The 27,915-nt window shown below is 49.4% G+C and overlaps 1 protein-coding gene across 1 annotated transcript; it reads right to left on the bottom strand.

Moving 5' to 3' along the window:
* Positions 1-12,310: 12,310 nt before the first annotated feature.
* On the bottom strand, positions 12,311-27,498 carry LOC144119374 (uncharacterized). Its single transcript, XM_077652010.1, has 2 exons — positions 27,203-27,498; positions 12,311-12,498 (listed from the first exon to the last, which is right to left on the bottom strand). Exons 1-2 carry the CDS (start codon positions 27,459-27,461, stop codon positions 12,386-12,388), a joined length of 372 nt encoding a protein of 123 aa, XP_077508136.1. The 5' UTR covers positions 27,462-27,498; the 3' UTR covers positions 12,311-12,385.
* Positions 27,499-27,915: the final 417 nt, after the last annotated feature.

Raw genomic sequence — 27,915 nt, forward strand, 5'->3', positions numbered from 1 at the left:
CTGGGCACCGAAAAATAAAGGTTGATTATTATTATTATTATTATTATTATTATTATTATTATTATTATTATTATTATTATTATTATTATTATTATTATTATTATTATTATTATATTACTATTATTATTATTATTATTATCTGTTTGCCATCATGATTATAGTCAAGTCCATTGATTAACGAAGTGCCTCGCCCAACTCCTTTCTAAGTTGGCGCTGCATTGAACCAGGCGTAGCCCCACTGCGCGATGTCAGTGCGCGTTAAAGATCCCCAGGTGCTCGAAATTATTCCGGAGCCCTCCACTACTGATGCGTGGTTAAGCCCTCCAGATCTCCAGCATTTAGGATTCACAAACAATTCTGCAATCAATCAACTTCTTAACCACTGTACTGATATGTGGTTAAGATGTTGATTAAGTACAGAATTGTTTGTGAATCCTAAATGCTGGAGATACTGGAGGGCGTTTGGGAGGAATCCGTCTGATTCGACGCCCTTTCGCACTCTCCAGCGTCCTAGACAAGGAGAACTACATACGCGTTGGCAGGAAGTAGCGTAGGCGTTACCACGCTCGGCTGCGGAACGGAAGCATGGTGGTTTTAAACCAATCGTGCAAAAAGATTTTTTCTATTGAGTTGAAGAGCGTAACGGACGGACGGACGGACAGATAGGGTCGACAGCATGAGCCTTTAAAGGCTTTCGCCTTAAAACTGCCGCTACATGGAAGGCCGCCAGTGGTGCATTCCCACTCTTGCTCCTTGCTGCGCCGTGCGTCTCCTTTTTCTAGACAGATATAATTTAGACCACCTGGGGACCTTTAACATGCAGCAAACGGGCGCCTTCTGCCTTTCGCCTTCATCGAAACACGGCCGCCGCGGTCGGGGTCCAACCAGGGTACTCCGGCTTAGTATCCGAGCGCCCTAATCACTGAGCTAGCCGCGGCGGGTACAGAAAAATTGTTTGAGGAAAGGCAAAGCGCAGTAACTTCCTCGCTTCTCGTCGTACACATTATACCCGCGCGTCGTAAGTGATGGGAGCAAGGTGGCAGTTAAGGAGGAGCAAAGAAGCGCGCCTGGTGTAAGACTAGACTTAAGACTGCAGCCGCAGTCTCGGGAGACCGGCGCATTAACGGCTGCCGCTTGTAAAACAGGGAGTGGCTGTGTTGTCGGAGGTGCCTCAGAACCAATTGCATTTCGTAGCTCAAGTTCGCAACCCAAAGCATGGGCGCCATAAGTACACGGCCATAATCACAGCGCGCCTTCTATGTACAAGCCGAAAATGCCTTTTGGCATGATGTCACCCGCCGCGGTGGCTCAGTGGTCAGGGCGCTCGGCTACTGATCCGAAGTTCCCGTGTTCGAACCCGACCGCAGCGACTGCGTGTTTGTGGAAGCAAAACGCTAAGGCCCCCGTGTGCTGTGCGATGTCAGTGCACGTTAAAGATCCCCAGGTGGTCGATATTATGCCGGAGCCATCCACTACGGTACCTCTTCCTTTGTAGTAGAACACGTTCTTGGGCAAGTTGGTTCATAGCTTGAGTGGATGAAGCGCACAAAAGACACGGCACATAGGCAAATGCCGAATCACTGCAAGGACTGCGGCAAAGAAGAGAAGAAGAATTGTCAACCAAAGTTCCAGGAAACTCAAATCCTTTGCAGAAGTAAAGATAAGACTGCCCGAGAACTGCTAGAAGCCCACCGGATTAAAAAAGGCGGGAGTTCCTGCATCAGCACCCCATCGCTAGTCTTACATAAGAATGAGAGTATATTTTTAGATAAGTTTAGAAAGATTTGAGTCACTTTTGTTCCCTACAATGTAGTATCCATACCATCGCCAGTATCTTTTACCCTTTGCTTGTGTTTTTTTCCATCACCCCTACCTCTTGGCTATAAATAAGCCGTGCGTGTATCCAATAAAGAGTTGCAAGTAGCGCCTGTGTCGTGTCCGTCTTTGCCTATGTGCCGTGTCTTTTGTGCGCTTCATCCACTCAACCTCTTCCTTTCTTCTTTCACTCTCTCCTTTATCCCTTCCCTTACGGCGCGGTTCAGATGTCCGCCAGGTACTGTGCCATTTCCTTTCCCCGCCAAAAAACAATTATAATTATTAATATTATGACGCTAGTACTGCCTGAACATATTTGGCCCGAAGAGACAATAGCTGAAATTCCATCAAACTATACACAACTTTGGTCCCTGAACGTGATGCATAAACACCAGCGCCGTAGTACCGAGTAAGCCTGCAATTCCTGCTCATACAATTCCCGTAGATATCAACTAGCGGCAGTAAATTGCACCCCTCGCATTTAAGTTCTCGAAACGCACAATACTGTCAAGAGGAAAGGCTCTAATGCTAAGACAAAAAAACGGGGGGGGGGGGGGGGGGGAGCGGACAACCTTGACGAAAAAAGCGGCAAACATCACATGCGGTACTTTCTCGGCCATCGAGGAACAAAGTGCTTGAAATATCACTGTACATCTCTTTAATGACAAGCACGAAAGAGGGTGGGAATCCGAAAGCCTCCAGTGTGCCGTAAATGCATTCATGCTGTAAAACGTCGGACGCCTTCTTTTGATCGAGGGAAAGAAGATCCTGTGCGCACCGCCGTTTAGTATACTGTAGGATACCTCACGTTGCGGAGGATAAACTATGTCTATTTCACGACCCGGCGGCAGGAAATGAGGGACGGGAGGAGAGCCCGTAGACGGCGAACGAGTAGTTTTGCTAATACTTTGTAATCTGCATTTAGTGAGGTGATAGAGCGGCAATCTGCCGGACATGTCGACAAAGGAGGGTTTTAGAAATCAGGACAATGTGGCCTCTTTTAAATGATTCAGGAAACACATGCTGAGTGATGCAGATTTTTAACACAACCGAGAAAAGGGGGCCTACAATATACCAGGATTGCAAATAAAGTTTTCTCGTCCTGGCACTGAGCCTCGTTTCATTTAGTCCAACGCCTCCTTGAGTTCACCTGTTTTTGGCAGAGCCATGAGGCTATCGTGAAGTTCAACGGCAACCTGCGGTAAGCGTGCAAGAATGAGTGTGCGGAAACGTCATGGCGATCAACCAGAACGAGCGACTGAGCAATATCCATGAAATGGCCGAAAAACGTACGGAAATTGGAAGATTAGCTCTAGGTGCCCACTGCAAAACCAGAAACGAGGCAGTACAGGGAGATATGGGCTGGTCATCGTTCGAAGCACGAGAAGCTCTGAGTAAAATACTATACGAAGAAAGACTGAGGAAATCGAATGATAACATATGGGCAGCTAAGGTATTTAAACATTTATACAGAAACAGCGTTGACTCGCAATGGCGGAAAAGAACTAGTAAAGTAATCAGTAAGTATGCCGGATACGAGGAAGGAGAAAGAAAGAGCTTTAAGCAACTGTACTGTAGTACTGCAATACTGTAGATCTATATTGATACTGGAAAAGGCAGATAGGAAGGAAGCGTTCTTTGATAACTCAAGAGGCAGTGCTCTACTCTTTGAAGCTAGGTCCGGGTGCTTATAACGTGCAGCTACAAAAAAACGAAGAAAATGGCACATGTGCTGTGCATGTGTGGTAAATCTCTATAAACCGTCGAACACCGCCTACTCAAACGTGATGGTATCCATCCGGTTCGATGCAGGTACAGTCACTCTCCCTGAGGCCCTAGGGTTTAGAAATAACAATGGTCATGTAAATAAGTTTGTGGTGGAAATTGGCAAAAAGCGATTGGGGAAAGAAATACCCGCCGCGGTGGCTCAGTGGTTAGGGCGCTCGACTACTGATCCGGAGTTCCCAGATTCGAACCCGACCGCGGCGGCTGCGTTTTTATGGAGGAAAAACGCTAAGGCGCCCGTGTGCTGTGCGATGTCAGTGCACGATAAAGATCCCCAGGTGGTCGAAATTATTCTGGAGCCCTCCACTACGGCACCTCCTCTTCCTTTCTTCTTTCACTCCCTCCTTTATCCCTTCCCTTACGGCGCGGTTCGGGTGTCCAACGCTATATGAGACAGATACTGCGCCATTTCCTTTCCCTCAAAACCAATTATTATTATTAGATTGGTGAAAATAATAATAATAATAATTGGTTTTTGGGGAAAGGAAATGGCGCGCGCCATTTCCTTTCCCTCAAAAACAATTATTATTATTAGATTGGTGAAAATAATAATAATAATAATTGGTTTTTGGGGAAAGGAAATGGCGCAGTATCTGTCTCATATGTCTTTGGACACCTGAACCGCGCCGTAAGGGAAGGGATAAAGGAGGGAGTGAAAGAAGAATGGAAGAATAGGTGCCGTAGTGGAGGGCTCCGGAATAATTTCGAACACCTGGGGATCTCTAACGTGCATTGACATCGCACAGCACAATGGCACCTTAGCGTTTTTCCTCCATAAAAATGCAGCCGCCGCGGTTGGGTTCGAACCCGGGAAAATTGGTTTTTAGAAAGAGGAAATGGCACAGTATCTGCCTTACATATCGGCGGACAGCTGAACCGTGCCGTAAGAAAAATTTTAATGAAGAGAGTGAAAGAAGAAAGAGATCCTGCAGTGGAGGGCTCCGGAATTTCGACCACCTGGGACATCGCACAGCACACAGGAGCCTTATGGCGCGTTCACACTTGGACATTCGGCGGCGAGAAGGAGCGGAATCCGCGGCCGCCGAAATGCTGTCTCGTTCACACTTCCCAGCCACCGCGTCGCCACTTATCGTCTCTGTGTCGTCTGCTCACTGCGTATACAGATGTGGCAAGAGGTTAATCGATGCTGTCTACATACAAAAACCGTATGCATGCTTGCGTACGCTAAATGCAGCAATTTTTTCTGACGTTATGCCATTTCTAATAATAATAATTGGTTTTTGGGGGGGAAAGGAAATGGCGCAGTATCCGTCTCATATATCGTTGGACACCTGAACCACGCCGTAAGGGAAGGGTAAAGGAGGGAGTGAAAGAAGAAAGGAAGAGAGAAGTGCCGTAGTGGAGGGCTCCGGAATAATTTCGACCACCTGGGGATCTTTAACGTGCACTGACATCGCACAGCACACAGGCGCCTTAGCGTTTTTCCTCCATAAAAACGCAGCCGCCGCGGTCGGGTTCGAACCCGGGAACTCCGGATCAGTAGTCGAGCGCCCTAACCACTGAGCCACCGCAGCGGGGTCAATGGCATTGCTAACATTCTCACTTTTTAAACGCCTTGTGGCGCCATCTGGTGGTTAGGAGAGGAACCGTTGTTGTCAACAAACCGACGCCCCTCATAAGCCTAAAAGGGGAAGAATCGTCACCCAAATAAAAATTAAAGCAAATTTATCGCTCAAACGTTTTCTTATGGCCGAGATAAGACAAAGCGAAAGACCGCTGGCTCTTTTATGGCCAGTTAACGCGCTGAAAAAGTCAGTAACAGCAACGAATTCAGTCCGAAGCGAGGCGTCCTGCATCGAAGGGTGCCGCCATGTTTGTCGCCGTGAGTACTCGCCTTCCTATTGGCTGACGAGATTCGGCGGATTTTTTTCCGGCGGCAGAATGCGGTCCTCGAACGATCGGCATTTCCGCTGGGCATTTCGGCGGAATCTTTGCCGCGGCCGCGGATTCCGCTCGCTCTCGCCGCCGAATGTCCAAGTGTTAACGCGCCACTAGCGTTTCGCCTCCATGGAAACGCAGCCGCCGCGTTCGTGTTCGAACCCGCGAACTCCGGATCAGTATCCGAGCGCTCTAACCACTCATCACTGCAGCGGGTGTTGGTTAAAATTGAACATTGTTTTTACAGAAAGGAAATGGCGCAGTATCTGTCTCGCATATCAGCGGACACATGAACCGCGCCGTAAGGAAGGGATAAAGGAGGGACTAAGAGGAGAAACGAAGGAAAAGGTGCCGTAGTGGAGGGCTCCGGAATAAGTTCGACTCCCTGGAGATCGTTAACGGGCACTGACATCGCACAGCACACGGGCGCCTTAGCCTTTCGCCTTCATCGAAACGCGGCCGGCGCAGTCAGGTTCGAACCCGGGTATTCCGGGTCGCAGCCGAGCGCTCTAACCACTGAGCCACCGCGGCGGGTGGAAGATTGGCGGCTCAAAAGCAGGCATCTGACGTGAGGTTAGAAGTGTAGGAAAACGTAGTTACAGATATTGGGCAATTTCCTTTCTTCAAAAACTAATTTTCAAAGAAAATGGCGAATTTAAATTACAACGTAAAACACAGTTAAGCAAAAATAAAGAGAAAATTCGTGCATGGTAGCCACTGCCACCCTCCAGTTTCAAAAGAGACGCTCCTACCTTCCATCTATCTAACCATCCATGCAGTCAGCGCCTTCTCTCAATGCTGGTGTGCCATCTACATCAGCGGGTACTCGACTACGCGGGAACGCTACCGCATTTCGCTCTTAAGACGGAGCTTAAGAGTCTCGTTAACGCTGCTAATTAACCTATGAATATCTTCACTCACAAATAAGTTAGTTTCGTCCGCATGCATGATGAATTTAACAGATGGATCAATATGAACTATATTATGTCCTCCTTGTCCGTGCCGACCAATAGGAGCGGGGCTTTGAGACGTTTTGTGACTGCTTTGAGACTGTGATCGGTCCCTCTTTCGGCCCCTGGTGAAGGTGCTGGACCGTGACCTCACATTAATTCCAAAGATGAAGCAAGTCGATCAGGTGTCCCCCCTGTGTCTTCCACTCCGCGGAGAACCTTCAGTATTCAACAGTTGAAGACGTCGAAGAATGGTTGTGTCACAATAATTCTTGTCGCGAAAGAGAGGGAATGGGGAAGCTGGTTACGCACACATGAACACACATGATAGGATACAAAGTCACATCAACGTCCATATTGAAAGCTGAGCGAAACATCACACCTACAAAAAACAGGAAAAATCAGAGGACGACCATTGCATTGATCGATCGGAGGTGCCCGTTAACACTATATACATTCTCATTACTTTACTCCATACAGATGCGACACGGCAACTGATTAATAAGCTTCTTTAATTTTCTTTCACACATCTTCCTTTTCACATATTTCTGCTTTAGCCTAAATGTGAAATAGACATGCCTGCCTTAAACGCTGCTTCCGCTCTTCTACTGCCTCGGCTTTACTCCGCTGTCGCATTGCCTCACTCACATTTGTCACATAGAGGTGTGCCTATGTGAGCGGCTCAGTCAGCACAGCAGGTCTCTGAAGTACGTGGACTAATTTGAGTCTGTATTACGGGGAACTCAAACGTTAACGAATACTAGATGACAGCGAAGGCATCTTCCTACTCAGTAATCAAATTGCCATCTATCGCGCTTCAGGAGCGTGAGATTGCGCTATTGGAGAGAATTTTGTGAGCATGGCCGGATGCAGTCATGACTACACCATGCATATATTGCCACAAATCTTTGTAGTGCTTGTTCATTATTCAAAGCTGCCGCAACGTCGATTATCGCTTCGTTTTTGGATGCAAGACGCGACCAGATTTGTCTCGACTGACCGCATCCAGGCGGGGCCGATTCTACCATGTTCCAAAATGTTCTAGTAAATTTGCACGGTTTACCTAGAAAGTTCACTATCAGCATTAAGTTGAGCACAGCCTAGAGCGGCGGGCATTCTGTTCAATGCCCGCCGAGAGCACTTGTTGCTACGCCGCCGCCGAATGTTTCAGTCCATTTTGGGCGCAGGTCAGCCCCAATAAACAACTTTTTTTTAGAAGAACCTTTGGCTGTCCTCCTCACTGCTTCGACTGTCGTAACCACTACGTCTTCGTCATGCGCCGCAACACGTGAAGCTTCTCGCTTACAAAACCATCATCAGACCCAAACTTGAGTACGCCAGCCCCATCTGGAGCCCACACCATGCATACCTAACAAATGCACTCGAATCAGTTCAGAACCGCGCCATTCGTTTCATTCACTCTGCATATTCATATACCACCAGCGTTTCAGCTCTGAAGAAGAATTCCGCTCTTGAAAGCCTCGCAGACCGCCGCCGCATTGCCAGCCTCCATTTGCTCCACAAGTTTTTCCATAGTTCTCTAAATCAACCACCCTACATTACTCATCCGAACCGCATATCTCACCGCACTGCCCATCCGTTTTAGATCGCCCGCCCTGTGTCGCGTACTGCAACTTTTTCAGGTTCATTTTTTCTCCGAACTGTTGTGGACTGGAATGGCCTCCCCACCGATATCGCTGCCATCACACACCTGTCTGCATTCTCAGATACGCTAAGCAATTATTTCAAAGAAATGACTTGTACTTGTTGATCAACATATTAACCCACCCCTTATGTAATACCCCCTGAAGGGGGTCTTTAAGGTGAATAAAGTGAAGTGAAGTGAAGTGACAATATTCTCCATCGTATGAATAAGCGCAGAGTTAAACGCTAACGCTTGTTCTGCCTTCCTTTATGCTGTCCCTGTTTTTCTTCACTATGTTTTACAAGCAAAAACCACTCGCCAAGCTGTCCCTTGAACTGTCACTATATTTGCTATATAAACAAAAACGAGTTATAGCCAAAGGTTTTAAGCGACACAAACCAAAAAACAAAGAAAAAGTTTTTTTTTAAACCAGAAACGCACAATCAAAATTTAATCTCCTCAGAGTGGAAGGCATCGTGGCTACTGTGGATAGATCTAGCTGCCCTGTTCCATGATTCCGCGGCAGATTTCACGCTTTCGTCCCAACACTATTCGAGCCAGATATGAAAACTCGGCTTAATTTATGGGGTTTCAACGTCCCAAAGCGACTCAGGCTATGAGGGACACGTAGTGAAGGGCTCCAGAAATTTCGAGCACCTGGGGTTCCTTAACGTGCACGTCATCGCACAGTGCACGAGAACTCTTCTTCCCGGCATTCCCGCGGTCGTGAAGTGCTATTTTAAGAAACGCGCATTGGCGATGCCACCTCTTCTGCATTTAGGTAATGTTGAAAAACTACGGCTTTTAACAGCTGCAACCTCGATCGAGACCACGTGCACTTGTGCTTCCAATGCGCCATCATTTGGGGGGGGGGGGGGGGGGGCGATGAATTTTCTTCACGGGGCCCGGTGTTCTGAAAACGGTTGCAGTTAAACTGAGCACAATGCCTTTCTTCTATATGGAAGGGTAAACGTTAGGTATAACATTATGAGACAGGTCTTAAGAGAGCAAAGTGGGTCAGGGAAAAACCACAAGTTAGATACCCAAGTAGAGATCAAGACGGAATAATGAGCGTAGAGACAAGGCATGCAATGCGAAGGCAACTTAACCCTTGGTTTCTTGGGGTAACGGGCTGGATACCAAGAGGACAAGGGTATAGCGGAAGGCAGCATGAAGTCATGTCGGCAGATGAGATAAGGAACTTTGCGGGGCTATATAAAGCGTCTGCAGTTGGGTGCTACTAGACAGGCGATGATTGGAGCAGTATAGGAGAGGCCTTCGGCCTGCAGTGGGCGCATTCAGGCCAATCATGAAGAATATGATGATGCAGACGACGTAACGTTCGAGCGTCTTTAAGGGTAATTTGTAGTACAAAGGAAACTGTTTTTGTAAAGCGCGCTTAAAGAAGAAGCATTTCCCACGAGCATCCTTCCGCAAAGTGCACACACCGAATGACCACAAAAAATAAGCCATGCGTGTACACTTTTACTACTAGTCACATTGGAAAGTAGTAGTAACGAGCATTACACAGGGTGTTACAGCTAATATTTTACAGAATTGTGAAAAACAGGCTTTTTAAGACAGCTTTTTTTGGCGCAGCATTGTCAGCGGTGTAGCGCATAATAAAAAATCTAAGACGAGCTATCTAACAGCCTTGTTACTAATCTTCAATAGATAACTTCATATGTTACCATTAGGCTCCTTGTTTATTCAGAGACGCGTAGCCCACCGTAAGTGATATCCATAGCAATTTCTAGAATTTCAAAAACGCGGTTACCATCGGCACTGTGGCTCAACAAATTTTGCCTACATCGCGCCAAAATACATGGACTTTTGAGAAGCTTGCGGGCAAAGCAACTTCCCCAGTTCACGTTACTCGTCGAAAAAGCCAAAATTTGTTGGGCCACAGTGCCGAGAGCAACCGCGTTTTTGAAATTGCAAAAGCTGAAATAAATATTACTTACGGTGGGCTACACACGCCTCTCAATGATTAAAGATGCACTAAAAGGAACCTGAACTCGTCGTTTTACAGCGGGAACTCGATCTACACGTTCCCAGCATTAGAAACTTCAAATTATACTCCTGTGCAGCTGATTTCCCTCATTTAAATTGGATTAAACGTCTCGGCTTCCACACTTTTTTTGTTAACTCAACGCTGAAGATAGCAGGAGTCAACCAACGCATGGAGTGCCTTCCAGCCAGTCCCGTGGCGGCTTGCCGCTATGCCATCGGCGTAGTGATATGTCAATCAAAGAGCCTCGCGTATTTTTATTTTCGTGGACCTGATTTGCGGCTATGTTGTCTGCGACTGAAACTTTTTTATTCACAGAAACCTTAAAAAAACAAATTAAAAAAGCGAAAGCAAAGCAGCATTAGGACTGGCTGAAAGGCACTCCACGTGTTGGTTGACTCCTCTAACCCTTCAGCGTTGAGTTGTAAAGGCGGGAGCCAGGATGTTTAATCCCATTTAAATTATGGAATTTGGCCGCACAGGACAATGATATCAAGTTTCTAAGAATGCTTTGAACGCGTACATCGAGTTAACGCGATAAAAATACGAGTTCAGATTCCTCTTTAGTGCACCTTCAAGAAGACTAACAGTGCTAGTTAGAAGTTTACTATTTAATATTAGGCAGCCTGCTAGTTAGCACCTCTTAGCTGCATGTCGGTGCTCGGCACCGATGACAATGCTATGCAGAAAAAGTATTTTAACTCACAAACACTATTTTTAAAATTCTGTAATGTAATAAGTGAAACGCTCTGTAGATGTTATACGCAAAACCGTGCATATCGGTGTTACGTATTGTTTAACCTATCATCAATCCTTAACGGTTTCATGCCAGCGTCCAAGCGGTATTTTAAACTGAAGTGACATAGTAGTAGCGCTAGACGCAGGGACGACAGGGTAGAAGAAAACACAGGCGCTAGAGATTAGCTGACTTTATTCCTAGAAATATCATGCATATGCTTTCCATGTTTGATGGGACATGACTCTTTTGCGTTGGAGACATCATTAGTAAATCTGCAGTTTGCCGAGTTTGTTGGGTGCATTAATCACAACCTTGATATTGCCTTTCATCGACACCTTTTTAAGGCGGTGCGTAAGCTGGTGAGCACCGCGCAATGCCATGCATCTAGCCCTTTTATGAGCTTGTCGCTCAGTCGTCTGCATATGGTCTCCAGCTTCTATCTTGTATATCAGGCTCTCAGCGACCGATGCAGCCAGTTCCATATACATATATACAGTTCCAGAATACAAGATAAGGTACAAGATGGGGACCTAACGCAGACCACTGAACGTCAAGCTCATGAAAGGGCTAGATGCGTGGCACTGCCCTACTTTCATCACCTTATACGCATCACCTTAAAAAGGTGGCGATGAAAGGCAATATCAGGATTGTGCCTAATGCACCAAACTCTGCAAACTCTGCAGAGTTGTTAATGTCCCCAACGGAAAACTGTCATGCCCGATCAAAGATGGGAAGCCGTTTTTGGCCTGCAGGACCAATGTGGTCTATCGAATTCCACTATCTTGCGGAAAATGCTGCATCGTCCAAACTTGACGTTGTATTAACGTTCGCCTCATGGAGCGCAAGACTCTGGCAGCTCCTATATCAGACCCTGGACACTTGGTGGCACCCCATTTGCACCCCATTTTTGTAGTACACACGTGTGATATATGTAAATGCACTCGAGAAGGAGCGGGAGGTACTGGATGCATTTCTTATACACGTGGAAAGGCAATCATACGTGAGCAAACTGAATCTTTACCTCTCTTCTAAGGAATTGAAGCTCTTGTATTGTGAAGTGGCGTCACGCGTGCGGTTTCATTGCTTATTTTTTGGCACCTGACGGTCGCCTATAAATACATGGTATTTTAGGGAATAAAGTCAGCTGATGTCTAGCGCCTGTGTTGTCTTTTTCTAAACTGTCATCCCTATTTTTAGCACTAGTATTATGTCCTCTCAATCCAAACACCAACTAGCCCAACTTTCTGCCTTGAAGGCATCGTAAATACCAGTTAAGTGTTTTCAAGCCGTTAACACACTTTTAACGTAGCATGTGCACGCCGGCAACAGCGTTCGACAAGCATTTCGCCGCTGTGTGAAAGATATTTTCACATTTTAGCTTTCCGTCAGGAATAAGGGGGACACATTTTGCGCATCTGTTTGTTTATAAGCGCGCAACGTGGAAGGTTGACCAGAATGTGGCGTAATCTTGCTGCGCCAGCTTGCACCGCAGCTTGGCACAGTGCAGGTCCCTGGGATCCCCTGCCGACGGCCGCTCAGGATCAGCCGATGCACCACAGGAAGAACAGTGCGAGAGAGCAGATTCCGAGCCAGGTGTAAGCATTGGAGACTTCGTTCATGAAGCGGCACACCACGCATCGCAACGGCGGGGCACCTGCGCAAGGAGGATCCGGAGAGCGAAGGTTGGCCACTGTGGGCGCCGGACGCGCAGGAATACGAGGCGTGGAAGCTCAATGACGCAAGGACACAGGAGGGAAGTGTACGGGAAGAGCGCTGACTTTCAACAACTTTATTGAAGCACACAGTTGCTGACGGGAGCACTCGCGCATGCGCAAAACCTTCTCATTCGTAACCGCACTGAAATTGAAACTTAAAGGGCAAGAGTGACGGCGAGGGAGTAGACAAAAAATAAGTAAAGGTCGGAAACACTGTTTTTTTTTAAGATATCAGAAAACTGCGGTTTTGGCTCAAACGTACTGAGGGCGTGGTAATACATTGGTGGCGCTGAGAAATCATTTCCGCTTCAAATAATTAAAGTTTGAGCCTTCCTTCACATCATCCCATTACCGAAGTGATTATCAGCAGTTGCTTTGTCAGCAGCTTTGAAGTGGAAAAGATCGTGCAGATCCACCGATGTGTTGGCACGCCCTAAGTACGTGTGACCGAAAAAGAGCAGCGTTTTTCTAATATCTTAATAAAAAAAAAAGATTTGCCTTTACTTATTCCTTGTCTCCCCCTCGCCAGCAATCTTGCCTTTTAAATTTCAATTTCAGTGCGGCCACGAATGAGAAAGCTTTGCGCATGCTCGAGCGCCCCCATTAGGAACTGTGCGCTTCAATATAGTTGTTGGAAGTTAGGGCTCGCCCCGTCTACTTCTCTGATGTGTCTTTGTGTATTTTGCGCTTCCACACCTCGTCATGACGCACCAACAGGGCCGAACTGCTACTCTTCTGAGCGGAAAGAACGCTTGAAGTAGACAACACGCGCGACAAGTTTTCCCGACAAAGTGCAGTACGACAAAAGGCAAAAGCCTGCGCGGTCGCTTAACCTATCATGCAAGGTGTGCGACATCGCGGGTCCTCCGCAAAATAGTTGCATCAATTTTGGTTGCGGTGTTATAGGGTGCGTCATAGGAAGTCATCAATCGGCCATGGCACGATTGCAGTGCCTCTGTGGTGAGCTTCGGCCTGTCACTGCGTAATGGTAGTAGAATTAATTGGAAAATCAGTCGCATACGTGCTACACTTGGCGTCGTCAGCCCAGGTACTGAACATCACTTCGAATTAGATATGAACTATTGCATATGAAAAGGATTATGTTCAACGAAAACCACAGTTCTCACAGGACAACGAAAGGCAAGGACGAAACGGATGTTACACTTTCAACTGAATGAAAAGGAACAGGAGAAAAAAGTCCACTTTCAATTGAATGAAAAGGAACAAGGGAAAAAAGTCCAATCGCAAAGCAACAAAACGCATGCGCAAATCTTGAAAGAATGAAAAAAAAACACCAGTAATGATAACCTGTCAACACGCTACGTTTTTTGCGAGCATAATGTCTGACCAACTGTCCCCTCAGCATATCCGGTTAAATTTGTACAGGAGTTGAATAAAGAGCCCAAGTATAATATCCGGCGAAAAAACTTAAGTTATTTATCTTAATTCTGATCCCTAATAACAACAAGGGTAAAATGTTGCTTGGCGGTAATTTGAGCGCAACCCACGAGACCATGATAATGCATTTTTTTATGGAGCATAAAATGAGTGAAGTACGCAATCAAAGATCGAGTGAAGTCAACGCAATTTGCAACAGCCATCTGCTCCTCCAAGTATTCAACTTCATATTCTTGTTCTTTTACAATGCAAGGTTGATTATCGGTTCATCTTAAAAGCAGTAGTGATAAGGTGATACTTTATGTGTTAAATAAGATGCAGGCCTAGTCTGGAATGTTTCTCTTGTATTTCCTTCGAAAATACGGTAAGAATGAACAGTGGTTGGCAGTATGAAACACAGTGCACATCACCGTTTTGTGCAAGGATAAATGGCACGATAAGCTTGCTTTCTGAGAGTAAGTACTGCAGCCAAAATATGGATGTTAAAAACGAACCAAAGCGGACCTATTAAATCATTACTGCTTGATAGGCTATACTGGTATGCCATCCACCTCGCAGATGCCTGCCTTCCTCTAATTCAGGAATAAGAAACACAGTTAATTTAGGTCCATTGGTCTTGCATATTTTAGAGGCCCCACGTCTATCTTCAAAAAAGAAAAATTCTTTCCAATTAGAGTCTATTCAGGCCCCAGGAAAGCCCAAAATGGCAACTTTATTTCGTCACATTGTCTAGAAATTATAGCATTGAAACACCAGGATTCGCCGAACAATTACACTGTGGACCGGGACCCAAAAACTGTTAACGCGGCAGTGTTAACGGTCCCGACGTTGTGTCGAGAAACTCTTGATTGGTCGAAAAAGGTAACTACGCCACACGCGAAGCGGCGGAATTGAAAAGCGGACATTATAAAACTAGTGATTAGAAGGTCGGAGCATGACTCAAGCGTCATTAGGACACGTGTGTATGTAAAGCAAACAAAGAGCAAAATTTGGGTAATTAGTAAGGAATCGAACGCCTGACCATTGAGTTGCGAGTCAGACACGCTACCGCTGAGCCACACAGGTACAGATTTGGTCAAAAGTCTTAAGTCCACAGCGTTCAGCCGCAGCGAAATGAATTTCCTAGAAATCTTCGTGTAGCGGACCATTCAAAACACAAGTTAAACAGTGTGATGACCCCCCCATAATGCGCAGGTCCACACGGGACGGAGAGGCAATGAGACACCGTATGGCTCAGTTTAAATAAACAGATACATTCAATAATTACACATGATTATGATTATACATCAGAGGCTGGGGCGTCCGAGCTTACGTGCCGACGACTTCATGGGGACGATGGAGGGGCTCCGGAGTTGAGCTCGAACGGTTGCTGGCAGAAGCTGCACGCCGTCGGGCTTCGGCGCTGAAGCCCCCTTGGCGAACGATGTCGTCCTGAGCGTTCTTCTTCCGTACTGCTTGTCAATTTTTATATCCTCTTCTCCCCACACTCCCTAGGGTAAGGACGCCCACGCCGGAGTGGGGGGGGGGGGGGGGGGGGCTAGAGCTTTCACTTGGGCGCACAAACACACCACCACACTTATGGTCTCGCCCCCCCCCCCCCTCACGTGTTGAGTTCGAGGGAAAGAAGAATGTCGTCGAGGTAGCGCATAGCGTCGGCTGTGGTAAGGCGCGCTGTGGCCCGCTGACTGTTCCCGCGGGCCACCGGCCTCCGTTCTCCATCAAATGACACTCGCCCCTCAAGGCCGGAACGCGAGGTCACTAAAAGGCCGGGAAAGTGGTCCCTTGTCCTGGGATGTGCTCGGAAGGGTTGATTGATGATGCCCGCCGTCTTGCCACGGGGCCAGGCCCGCCGAAACGAGGCCCCCTTGGAACGGCCACGGCAATTGGGGAAGATAACGCCCGTCTCCCCGCAGCGGCGGCGGCGGCGGTGGCGTTCGTCTCGTGCCGACACTATGGAAAGGGGGTCCGGTTGTGCTTCAACCCCTTCGTTCTGGTCGTCTCCGTGCGGTCCATGGCGGCAGGCCCGAAAGCAATCCCACTCAAGTTGCTTGCAGCCATATACAGTAGAAACATGAAAGGGGGTCCGGTTGTCGCCGTTCTCCTCTCTTCCAGCTGAATTGTTTTCCTTTGAGTGCTTTCGCCACCACTGGGGGCTCCGTCTACGCCGCGCCGTCGAACGCGGACCCTTGTAGCACACACAAGGAACGTCACACTCGCTCACCCTCCAGAAGAATGTTCTCCGAACATTTGAGTCCATGCAGCTCCCCTTGTCTTTCTGAATCGCCTCGCACAGTGCGTCCGACGAAACACTTTTCGCTGCTCTCAACACCACTGCACAACACCATATGCCTCAGCTGACATAACTGGCGTCTCCAGGGGCAGCACTGATCTTCTTTTACAGGTAAACATGAAACTCAGCACCCAAGCCTCTCCCTTCTAGTCCAAACTGGACGAAATAAATTTACCACAGTTACAAAGGAGCTCCCACTTCTAGCATGATCACGGCACAGACAAAAATATAGATAACGAAAGGAAGTAGGGCAGGTTCTGCATGCGCTCCGCATGCTCTCCTGTGAAGGTGTTACTTAGTGACAGAAAGGTTTAACAGTTGCACACAGCAATGTTATGAGCTGCGGCATTACACAATTCTAACCAGTTCACAACTCCGCTCTGTTTACGCCATTAGTCCGACTTAGCTTTCCGATTACGCAGCGGATATCGGCCTTCATGAGTCATACTAAGTAAGACTGTGACCCTTTGTCTGCTTTGGGACTCGCGAGGGCTCGTGGCAGGAGCCTGTCCTGGCGTTATCTGCGCGGCAACCTCGCGCGCTTCTTCTAGCAATGCATGAAGTAAATCCGGTGGCATTCCGGCCGTCACCTCTGGCGCCTGCCGAACAAATGCAGGAGAGGGCGTTTCTTGCGAACTATCTGCGCGCTCCGCTTCTCTTCTGTCCCCATCAAAATCCGCGCTTTCCCTTTCCTCATTTCGTGAATACTTAACCGGTGCCGACTTGAGGCGATTTGCGTGTATCCTTATCAAGCGCCGGTTCACGTCTCGGACTCTGAAGTTTACCGGAGAAAGCTTCTCGACAACCTCGCACGGTCCTCTCCACTTCGTCTGGAACTTACGAGCTAGCCCAATCTGCCTTTGGCAGTTTTCAATGTACACGCTGTCCCCCACATCAAACGGCGCGTCTCTAGCACTGCGATCGTGCACCTCCTTCCTGCGCTTCGCCGCTTTCTTTAAGGCCTCCTTTGCGATGTCCCTCGCCACTTGCAAGCGCGATTCTAGCTCAACCTTATAGTCGTCCAGTGAAGCGTATGGGACACGACGGGGGCCCTCTGGCACTTCACTAAGCTGGTCCGGGTCTCGGCCGTAGAGAAGAAAGAATGGCGATTCGCCCGTGCTCTCGTGTGCTGCGGAATTGTAGGCAAACATTGCATACGGGAGCCACAAGTCCCAGTCCCGCTGGTCGCGCGAAACAAAATGCGACAGGAACCCGGCCACGGTTTGGTTCAGTCACTCCACCGCGCCGTTGCAAGCCGGATGGTACGGTGTTGTCTGCTTCTTAGCGATCTTAAGCAGCTCGCAAACTCTCCTCATTAGCTGCGACACGAAGTTCGTTCCCCGATCTGTCAAGAGTTGCCTCGGGGGTCCATGTCGGAGCACGATCTGTTCGACAAATGCTCTTGCAACCGTGTCTGCCTTCTGATCTGGGAGTGCTACCGCTTCCGCGTATTTTGAAAGGTGATCGACAAATACTAAAATGTACTTGTTTCCGGAAGTGGTCGTGGGCAATGGGCCCATTATGTCCATACCTGTCCGCTCGAAGGGAGCCGAAACCTCAGGGAACGGCTGAATTGGAGCTGGTCTTCGTCCCTTGGGTGTTTTTCTTTCGAGACAGGAATGATACTTCGCACAGTAGTCTCTAACATCCTGTCGCATGCCACTCCAAAAGTACAAACGCTCCACACGCCTGCGTGTCTTCGCTACGCCAAAATGACCGGCGCATGGCGCATCGTGAAACGCGCGAAGAACCCTTTCTGTCCACGACCGAGGTGTGACGACTCTCTCCCAAGCGGTTTTCTCTGGTCTCCCTTTCCTGGTTGGCCTCGTGTGCCGACACAGGGTGCCGTCTTTGCCAATGAAATAACCTAGCGGTTCGGGGTGAGACGGTGCGCCCTCTAAGCTTTCGATTATTCGCTTCAGGTCAGGATCTTTGCACTGCTCTGTGCGTAATTCGGCGGAGTCGACTACGGGGACAAACTCATCAATAGCTGCCAAGGCAGCTGTGCGGCTGAGTGCATCAGCATTCAGATGTGTCTTTCCTGACTTGTGCTCAACTTCACAGCAGTTTTCCTGCAGGTGTAGATTCCATCTAGCGAGTCGCGAGCTAGGGTCCCTGACACTCATCACCCATTTCAGAGGATGGCAGTCTGTGACTAGCTTGAATTTGCGGCCGTAAAGGTAGCATCTGAAGTGCTTTACTGCCCAGACAACGGCGAGGCACTCCCTTTCCGTAGCTCCGTACTTTTGCTCTGTGGGGCTCAGCTGTCGGCTAGCAAAAGCAACGGGATGTTCTTTGCCCTCGATAACCTGAGATAGCACGGCACCAACTGCGAACTTTGACGCATCTGTGGCCATAACGAAGGGCAAATTAAAATCCGGGTGGCGCAACAACGGTGCACTCATTAGCTTCCTTTTCAGGGCCCCAAAAGCATCCTCCGCGTTTTCGTCCCAGCTAAAGGCGACATTTTTGGCTGTTAAGGCGGTGAGCGGCTTAGCGAGCTTGGCGAACTCCTCTATGTGCCTTCGGTAGTAATCGATCAGGCCGAGAAACTGCCGGACCTGGCGGACGCTAGTCGGGGATGGAAAATCCGAGACACACCTTAGTTTCTCAGGGCCCGGTCGCACGCCGTCAGCTGAAACAACGTGCCCGAGGTATTCCACCTCGTTTTTGAGGAATTGGCACTTAGAGGGCTTCAGCTTGAGACCCGCTCCTCTTAGTCGCACCAAAACCTGCTCAATATCGCGCAAATGGTTCTCAAAACTGTCACTGTATATGATTATGTCATCCATATACACGAAGCACAGCCTCCCCAGAAGACCTGCCAGGATAACATCAGCGGTTCTCTGCCAGACAGCAGGGCTGTTGGCCGGACCCATCGGCATTCTTTTCCATTCATAGTGCCCTGAGGGCGTGTTGAATGCCGTTTTCTCGGCATCTGCCGGATCCATTGTTATCTGCCAGAATCCCGCCGCCATGTCCACTACCGTGAAGTACCTGGCAGAGCCCAGCTGAGAAAGCGTCTCCTGTATATTGGGGATGGGGTATGGATCGATGCGAGTTACAGCATTTAGTTTGCGGTAGTCCACTACCAATCGATACGAGCCATCTGGCTTTTCCACCAATAGTGCTGGTGCTCCCCAGGGTGACTTTGAGTGTTCGACAATGCCGCGATCAATCAGGTCCTGCACCTGCCGCTCCATCTCCTCACGTTGGGAGTAAGGAATCTTGTACGCACGTTGGTAAACGGGCGATGAAGTGCCGGTTTCTATCCTCTGCTTTATAACGCCACAGCAGCCCAAATCCAGGTTGGACGCGGCGAATACCTCCGAGTAGTCGTTCAGCAAACCAGCCAGAGCCTCCCTCTCCCTGGATTTTACGTGAGAAAGATCGAACGACACCTTTGGAGCAGCCGAAGGACTAGCATGCTTTACAGTTGCGAGTACCGTATCGGTGGGCTCACGTTTCTCTATCGCAGAGGTGAAGAAAGCCAATGTTTTGTTCTTGGGAAGGCTCAGTGGCTGCTGGCTACAGTTAACCACCCGTAGGGGCACTCTGTGGGCGTCATTAACTGTCACGAGGCACGCGGCTGCCTTCAGGCCATTGCTGAGAGAGTCGACCGGCTCAAGCACTCCCACGGCGCCGCTCTCTACATCTGAAGGCACAAACGCGTACAAAATGTGCTCCGACCAAGGAAGGACGACCGCCTCATCGACCAGCCTGACGGCAACCCGCGAATATACCTTCTCCAATGATCCCACTGTTTGACGGGTGTCAATATCGGTAATGCGAATCTCAGCCCCTCTCCTGTTCAAAAACGGAACTTTTGAGCCGCCCGCATTAACCTCTTCCTCAGAGAATGAGACTACTACCTTCCCTTTTCTCAAAAAATCCTGCCCTAATATACCTGACACTCCGTTTGGCAGAGACACCGTGTCCGGGCATACGTAGCAGGGGTGCTCCAATGCAATTCCGCCGAGAGAAAAGTGTAACCGGTAGAGTCCACTTATGCCAAGAGGATCCCCCGTTATGCCTACAAATTTGGTTGCCATACCACCAGACGCTTCCAACACCTCGCGGTCCCCCTTCCTTCGAAGCGTGTTAAAACTGCTCTCCTTAAGCAATGTCACCTTTGACCCCGTATCTATCAACAATTCCATACAACAACCATTTAACTTGCAACGCACAACAGGGCATGCCTCGTCGGCCACACAAACTACCACCACCTCATCATCTACTGCTCCCTCCCCACGCTCCTCAGGCTGGGGAGGACTAACTAGTTTTTTGTCTCGGTATCTGGAGCCCCGCTGTAGGCTTGCTTAGGGCGTGTCTCGCCTGCTTCTCTTTGTGGCTCCCCACGGCGCACGTTTTGGCAGAACCTGGTGATGTGTCCGCGGCCCTGGCAAGCGAAGCATACGATTTCTTCAAAATCTCGCATACCGCGCCTGTAGCTTTGTGGCGGTCTCCGGTTTCCCGCGAATGGGCGCTGTTGAGCGCGCGCTTCAACCTGGCGTTCCACCTGCTGAGATAGCAGCTGTTCTAAGCGATCTAACCGCTCTGTCAATAGAGCAACCTCAGGGTTGAGCACCGCTCTCTCTATGACGCGTACTCTCGCTGCGGCTGTCGTTAACGCCTCATTTCGTTCCTCATCCAATGCGGCCGCCACGGCTTGGTCGAAATTGCTCGGCTTGCGCGAGAGCACGAACCGGCGCACGGAGTCTTGCAGACCAGCCACGAACAAAGCGGTCATTTCCTCTTTAGGTAGATCCTCCGCGTATTTCTTCCTTAGCTGGTCCCCTTCCTCCTCCCTGCTTAACGTATCGCGTGCTAGGCGCTGAAGCCGCGACGCAAACGTTCGCACGTCCTCCCCTACCATCTGCCCGGCGTCACGGAACCTCTGTACCCGCACGTGACGTGGTTCAGTGTCGAAATGCTCAACTGCGAGCTTCTTAAATTCCGCAAATGATTTTGTTGTTTTTACTTTTTCGTCTCGCCATGCAAAATCATGAGCAGCTCCTGCCATCTTACACCTCGCCATTCCCAGCATTTGAGCATCGGACCATCCCCCCATTTTCCCAATCTCTTCTAGCATGGAAAAGAAATCGCAGATTGGAACCCCTGTCTTATCTCCTGTAAACGTCGGAATGACGCTTCCTAATGCCAGCATGCTTGCTGCGAGCGACGGCTGTGGAGTGGGAGCTCCCTCAGATACACACATTTTTTTTTTTTTTTCACTCAAGCCCTCCGGTGCCTCAAGCCTCTCAAATGGGGGTAAAAGTCCCACAATCAGTCCCATGATTCCCTTTTGATTACAATTTTGAAGTCATGAATGTCGCAGCATTCAGAGGACATTTGCTTTTGAGACCCCACTTCTGACACCAGTGTGATGACCCCCCATAATGCGCAGGTCCACACGGGACGGACAGGCAATGAGACACCGTATTGCTCAGTTTAAATAAACAGATATATTCAATAATTACACATGATTATGATTATACATCAGAGGCTGGGGCGTCCGAGCTTACGTGCCAACGACTTCATGGGGACGATGGAGGGGCTCCGGAGTTGAGCTCGAACGGTTGCTGGCAGAAGCTGCACGCCGTCGGGCTTCGGCGCTGAAGCCCCCTTGGCGTACGATGTCGTCCTGAGCGTTCTTCTGCCGTACTGCTTGTCGATTTTTATATCCTCTTCTCCCCACACTCCCTAGGGTGAGGACGCCCACGCCGGAGTGGGGGGGGGGGGGGGGGGCTAGGGCTTGCACTTGGGCGCACAAACACACCACCACACTTATGGTCTCGCCTCCCCCCCTCACGTGTTGAGTCCGAGGGAAAGAAGGTTGTCGTCGAGGTAGCGCATAGCGCCGGCTGTGGTAAGGCGCGCTCTGGCCCGCTGACTGTTCCCGCGGGTCACTGGCCTCCGTTCTCCATCAAATGACACTCGCCCCTCAAGGCCGGAACGCGAGGTCACTAAAAGGCCGGGAAAGTGGTCCCTTGTCCTGGGATGTGCTCGGAAGGGTTGATTGATGATGCCCGCCGTCTTGCCACGGGGCCAGGCCCGCCGAAACGAGGCCCCCTTGGAACGGCCACGGCAATTGGGGAAGATAACGCCCGTCTCCCCGCGGCGGCAGCGGCGGCGGCGGCGTTCGTCTCGTGCCGACACTATGGAAAGGGGGTCCGGTTGTGCTTAAACCCCTTCGTTCTGGTCGTCTCCGTGCGGTCCATGGCGGCAGGCCCGAAAGCAATCCCACTCAAGTTGCTTGCAGCCATATACAGTAGAAACATGAAAGGGGGTCCGGTTGTCGCCGTTCTCCTCTCTTCCAGCTGAATTGTTTTCCTTTGAGTGCTTTCGCCGCCACTGGGGGCTCCGTCTGCGCCGCGCCGTCGAACGCGGGCCCTCGTAGCACACACAAGGAACGTCACAACAGGAAGCTTCTTTACAGCAAGAAGAAACTTTCTGCTAGGATATCAGTCAATCGGTAAGTTCGTAAGATAGGAATAACGCGCTACACACGGACAAAAAAATTGGCGGTGGTTTAGCTCTGGTTAAACCTGGAGTGACGCGATAGCTACAGCTGGACGAGTGGAACTTGGTCACGTGACCAACCAGGCGACGAACCACGTGATCAGCCACGGCGCCGCGCCGCCGGCAGCTGCTCCGCACCACGTGACCAACCACTTGACGGCGCGATGGCGCAGCCACAGGGAGGCGGCGCCGCCACAGGGTGGTAGCGCCGCCACGCTGAAGGCTCGAAATGCTGCCGTAATGTAGCTATCGCTACATAATTGGCGGTGTTTTAGCTCTGGTTAAACCTGCTACAGCTGGCCGGGTGGAACTTGCTCAGTTGAATTGTAAAGTCAGTCTTTGGCCGCTTCGTTTCGCTGGGCGTTTTTTTCTTCATCTTCGTCCCACTTGACACAGCGCATGTGCACAGTTGTTGCGGCTTGGTTTTGCCGGCGCACCGCGCCGCCAGCAGCAGCAGCTTCTCCGCATCACGTGGCTGGTCACGTCACAAAGTGATCAGCCACGGCGGCGCGCCGCCGGCAGCTCCTCCGCACCATGTGACCAACCACGTGATAGCGTGGCGGCGCAGCCACGTGGTGGCGGTGCAGCCAGAGGGTAGCGGCGCCGCCACGTTGAAGACTCGAAATGCTATCGTATTGTAACTATCGCTACAAAAACAAATGAAACGACAGACACAGGACAGCGCGCGTGTGCCATGTCCGTGTGTAGCGCGTTATTCAAATCAAATGTACAACTAACCAGCCGACATTGCTGCCTTGCTTAAGGCATAGCTGAAGCGGGACTCCGTATGTGTGCCGTGTGGGATCTCCGATATGATTATGATCTTGAGAGGAAACAGTGTCCGTGTTTGCGTGAACAAGAGGAGCCGCGAGAAATTTTGTTCCGCCTAAAAGGCGGAGCTAACGTATCCCCTGTTACGTTTGGAAATATTCTGAGCTTCGAGACAGGGGTTTTCAGGCGGTCTTGTCTGGGAAAATTCCTCCCGGCTGCTCCCACGGGTTCCCGGCGCTCTTACGTTTCAAATTCTTGTGTGCATCGAGGTGGCGGCGTTGAGATCGCCGTCTGCTGCGTGCATGGGAGAGTTCGTTGCGGCCATCCATTTTGTCCACAGCGGCATGATATCGTGGTCGAACGCGACGGCGGGCGATGGTGCTCTGTATGTTCCACATCGGACGCGGAAGAAGGTGTTTACAGCGAGCAACGGCGCCTGTATACTCGCAGTTGTGAAAAGACCTCGTCTTCCCCTCTGCGGAACCCTGTGCGCGAGTGCAGCTTCGGCATTCCGTTCCCATGGAGAGCTGTGCAAAGCAGGTGTCTTCTTCCGTGCTTGTCATCACCGCTGCAGGAACAGCCTGTACAGAATTTTGCCGGAAGTGGCGAGAGTGTGTCGGGGACGTCTGGTGGGCGGTTCCCGAAGACAGGGCACATGACCCAAACGACAGTGACTGGGCGATTTTAATTGAAATAAATTCGCCAACTAGGGACCTGGGGACAGGGAACCCCTTTAAAAAGAGCCGCAGTGCTCACTTTCAGTACCGAAATCTCCTGGATCGTGATGTAAATATATCCCTGTTAATTTTATCTATTCCTGAATCCGTCTCTGCGTGGGCGTCGAACGCGATGTACGAGTGTCTGCGGCCTGACTTCTGACTCGGCTCTTCGCTACCCGTTCAGTCCGCTATCGGAGCAGACGGAACGCAACATACTTTGCTACAAACTCATTATATATATATATATATATATATATATATTTATATATATATATATATATATATATATATATATATATATATATATATATATATATATATATATATATATATATATATATATATTAGCAGGCAAACAAATAAAATCAGGGGCTCGTTTGACAAACATATTAAGAAAACCAACAGTCACCGAAAACCCAGGTGCATAGGGAAATTTTTTCTATTTTTTTAATTTTTATTGCCAATCAATTGCCTTTAAAGAAAATTATTTATAAACCAGCAGAAAAACAACCATGTCGCCGGTGGTATCCGAACCCACGACCTCCGAATATCGCGTCCGGTGCTCTTGCCAACTGAGCTACGGCGACGGCTGTCCAATCTGCTGCTTTCGTGTGTATTTATGTTTTGCGTTTAAGCGAACCTTGAGAGTGTTCACCAGCGCCACCCTCCTCCATAGCGGTGGACGTAGCACGTCCTCTAATACCGCAAGTGTGACGTAGAACGTCATCTAATGGCGAGGGCAGAAACTGCCAGAGCCCTCTTATGCTACCTATGGCATCAAGACTGCCAGAACCGAGACCCCCATTAAGCTATTAGCAGACAAACAAATAAAATGAGGGGCTCGTTTGAGAAACATATTAAGGAAACAAACAGTCACCGAAACCACAGGTGCATAGGGGAATTTTTTCTATTTTTTTTAAATTTCTAGTGCCAAACAATTGCCTTTAAAGGAAATTATTTATAAACCAGCAGAAAAAACAACCATGCCGACGGTGGGATCCGAACCCACGACCTCCGAATATCGCGTCCGGTGCTCTTGCCAACTGAGCTACGGCGACGGCTCTCCAATCTGCTGCTTTCGTGGGTATTTATGTTCTTGCGTGTAAGCGAACCTTGAGATTGTTCACCAGCGCCACCCTCGTTCATAGCGGTGGACGTAGCACGTCCTGTAATACCGCAAGTGTGACGTAGAACCTCATCTAATGGCGAGGGCAGAAACTGTGCGAGAGCCCTCTTATGCTACCTATGGCATCAAGACTGCCAGAACCGAGACCCCCGTTAAGCTAATAGCAGACAAACAAATGAAATGAGGAGCTCGTTTGACAAACATATTAAGGAAACCAACAGTCACCGAAAACCCAGGTGCATAGGGAAATTGTTTCTATTTTTTTTAATTTCTAGTGCCAATAAATTGCCTGTGTGTGTGTGTGTGTGTGTGTGCGTGTGCGTGTGTGCGCGCGCGCGCGTGTGTGTGTGTGTGTGTTCACTATAGATTTGCTTGCACTCTTTTGCTGAAGGTCAAATGCATCAAATCAGCATCTCCGCATTATTATCTTAGGGGCGGAAGGCCCCATGGGGATGAGTGTTATGCGTCAGCAGCTGAGATTCTCTATAAGAGACAAAGGCTCAGTGGTAAAGTGAGCGCTGGTATATATAATTATTACTTAGTTCTCAAGGCTTGAACGCAGCTGCAATTACTTCTCCTAATAATTTAGTTCTGAAAAGCAAAGCTCACTGTTCTAAGAAATATTTACTGCGTCTGTAGCCGTGTTTGCATGAATGCGACAAAAGTCGACTCTATTCAACTTTTTTAGGGAAAGAGCAGGTTTTGAGATGGAAAGTCCTGTCTCAGCCTTTACTCTTCCTCTACGTTTTCGCACTTTCCCTCAAAAAGGGGACTGAAGTTGGCTTCTGTCGCATTCATGTAAACGCGGCTACTATTTCCCAAGAACCTCTCCTTTTGGCAAAGCAGCAATGGCGACCCAGAAAATGGAAGGAGACTGTGCTTTGTCCCCTTGCCTTGGGGAGGGGCGTCCTCAAACCTAGCGACCTCACACCGTTTAACTTCCCTCCATACACACCTCCGCACTCCTAGCCCGAACAACGAACAACGAGCGCATTAAGCGACATGCTAGGGGTTTACATGAGCCCGACAAAATTCGTGTCGAGTAGGCTGTTGTGCTGAAAACCGGCTGTCGGGCTCATGTATACGCTAAGGGGTCGAGCTAAGCGATCGTCGAGTCGGTCGGGCTGGGCCAGAGGCTTGGTTGGCTCGCAGCCCTCTCCGAATGCCACACTTAATCACCTTTCACGCTTCGGGAAAGCGATTTCTACAGGTGATAACAGAAGTGGGCGCCGATTTACTACTCGTGCGGTCGCGACTCGCAGTGCGCGCCGCGAGTATCGAGTTCATGTAAAGAGAGTCATCGAGTTGAGTAGACCTTACTCGACTCAGCCTCTGACTCGGCCCGCCGCTGTCGGATTCATGTAAGCAAGGCTGTAGCGTAAGCGTCGTTAATTTTTTTTCTTACTTTCATGCCCAGCTGGTCCATGCTGTTCCACCTAAGTTTCCGTGTCTTAAAGGGCGCCATCAAAAAGCTGCCACCCGCTAGCGACCGCCCCGCCGGCCTCTCTTTTAGAATCCCGAGAGACAAATTCTGGCGTGTTTAGCTCAAAGCCCTGTCGGAAACTATACAAGCAACGTTATTTATAGAGACGACTTCGCCAAGTCTGTGCTGGACTACGAAAGCTTTTCCAGTGTTGGCTGTCGCGACAAGAACTTTCCAGCGCTCATGAATGCAGCCCTACTGCCACAGCATCAGGAACCAGAAGAGATATTACTTAGACAAGCGAAAGGCTTCTGCCGTCTCTTTCGTCTCGAGACGGCTGGAAGCGAGGCAGAACTTGATGAATCCGGCGCGCCAGAATGCAAAGAAAACATACCTCTGCTCGTCCCGGCGTCGTCCGCAAAAGCCCACTGGGAGTTACCAGAGCGCTGGGTGCTCTGTCTCGCCCAGGCCTGCTGGTGGCCGTCGTCTTGGTTCTTGTTCCATACCACGCCGTCTGCGTGGCCGCAGGTTGGGTCAGCCTCCCATCGAGCAGCGTTGCATTCTCCGGGCACGAAGTAAAGTCGCCTCCGTACAGGCTTCAAGGAACGTTTCATCGTGATTGGGCGAATGCGGCTGCCTCGCGGATCTTCCATCTCGGTCGGAGTGCTCTTGGCCGTTCAGTTGAGTCTGTCGCTTTTGGAAGGAAGGAAGGAAGGCCTCAGACTTTGCTGGCACATACCCACTACGGGGGAGTGGCCAAGACACAGGCGGTTAATTACTGGATACAGGAAATTTTTGACGGGAAAAGCAGTGGAAATAGTATGTAGTCTGATAGATTGGAAGAGGGAAGGAAAGGGGTGGTCCAGTTAACTTGGAGATCAAAGGCGGGACAATTGCTTAATGTGCATAATAGTACACAATGCCTGTAATGTTGCAATGTCTTACTGACTGAGATCGGGAAAAAAATTAGAATGGGAGTTGCTGCGTTTCTTGAAAATTTTGCACAGCAGAGCGCACACTCCTGTCGCTTCGTCCAAGCAAAGAAGCGCCAATGGAAAGAACAACCGTGGAAGACACAGGCAAGCCCAGTTGATGAAATGGAATTTG

This window comes from Amblyomma americanum, chromosome 2, assembly GCF_052857255.1.
Source record: "Amblyomma americanum isolate KBUSLIRL-KWMA chromosome 2, ASM5285725v1, whole genome shotgun sequence".
In the NCBI taxonomy this organism is placed as follows: Eukaryota; Metazoa; Arthropoda; class Arachnida; order Ixodida; family Ixodidae; genus Amblyomma; species Amblyomma americanum.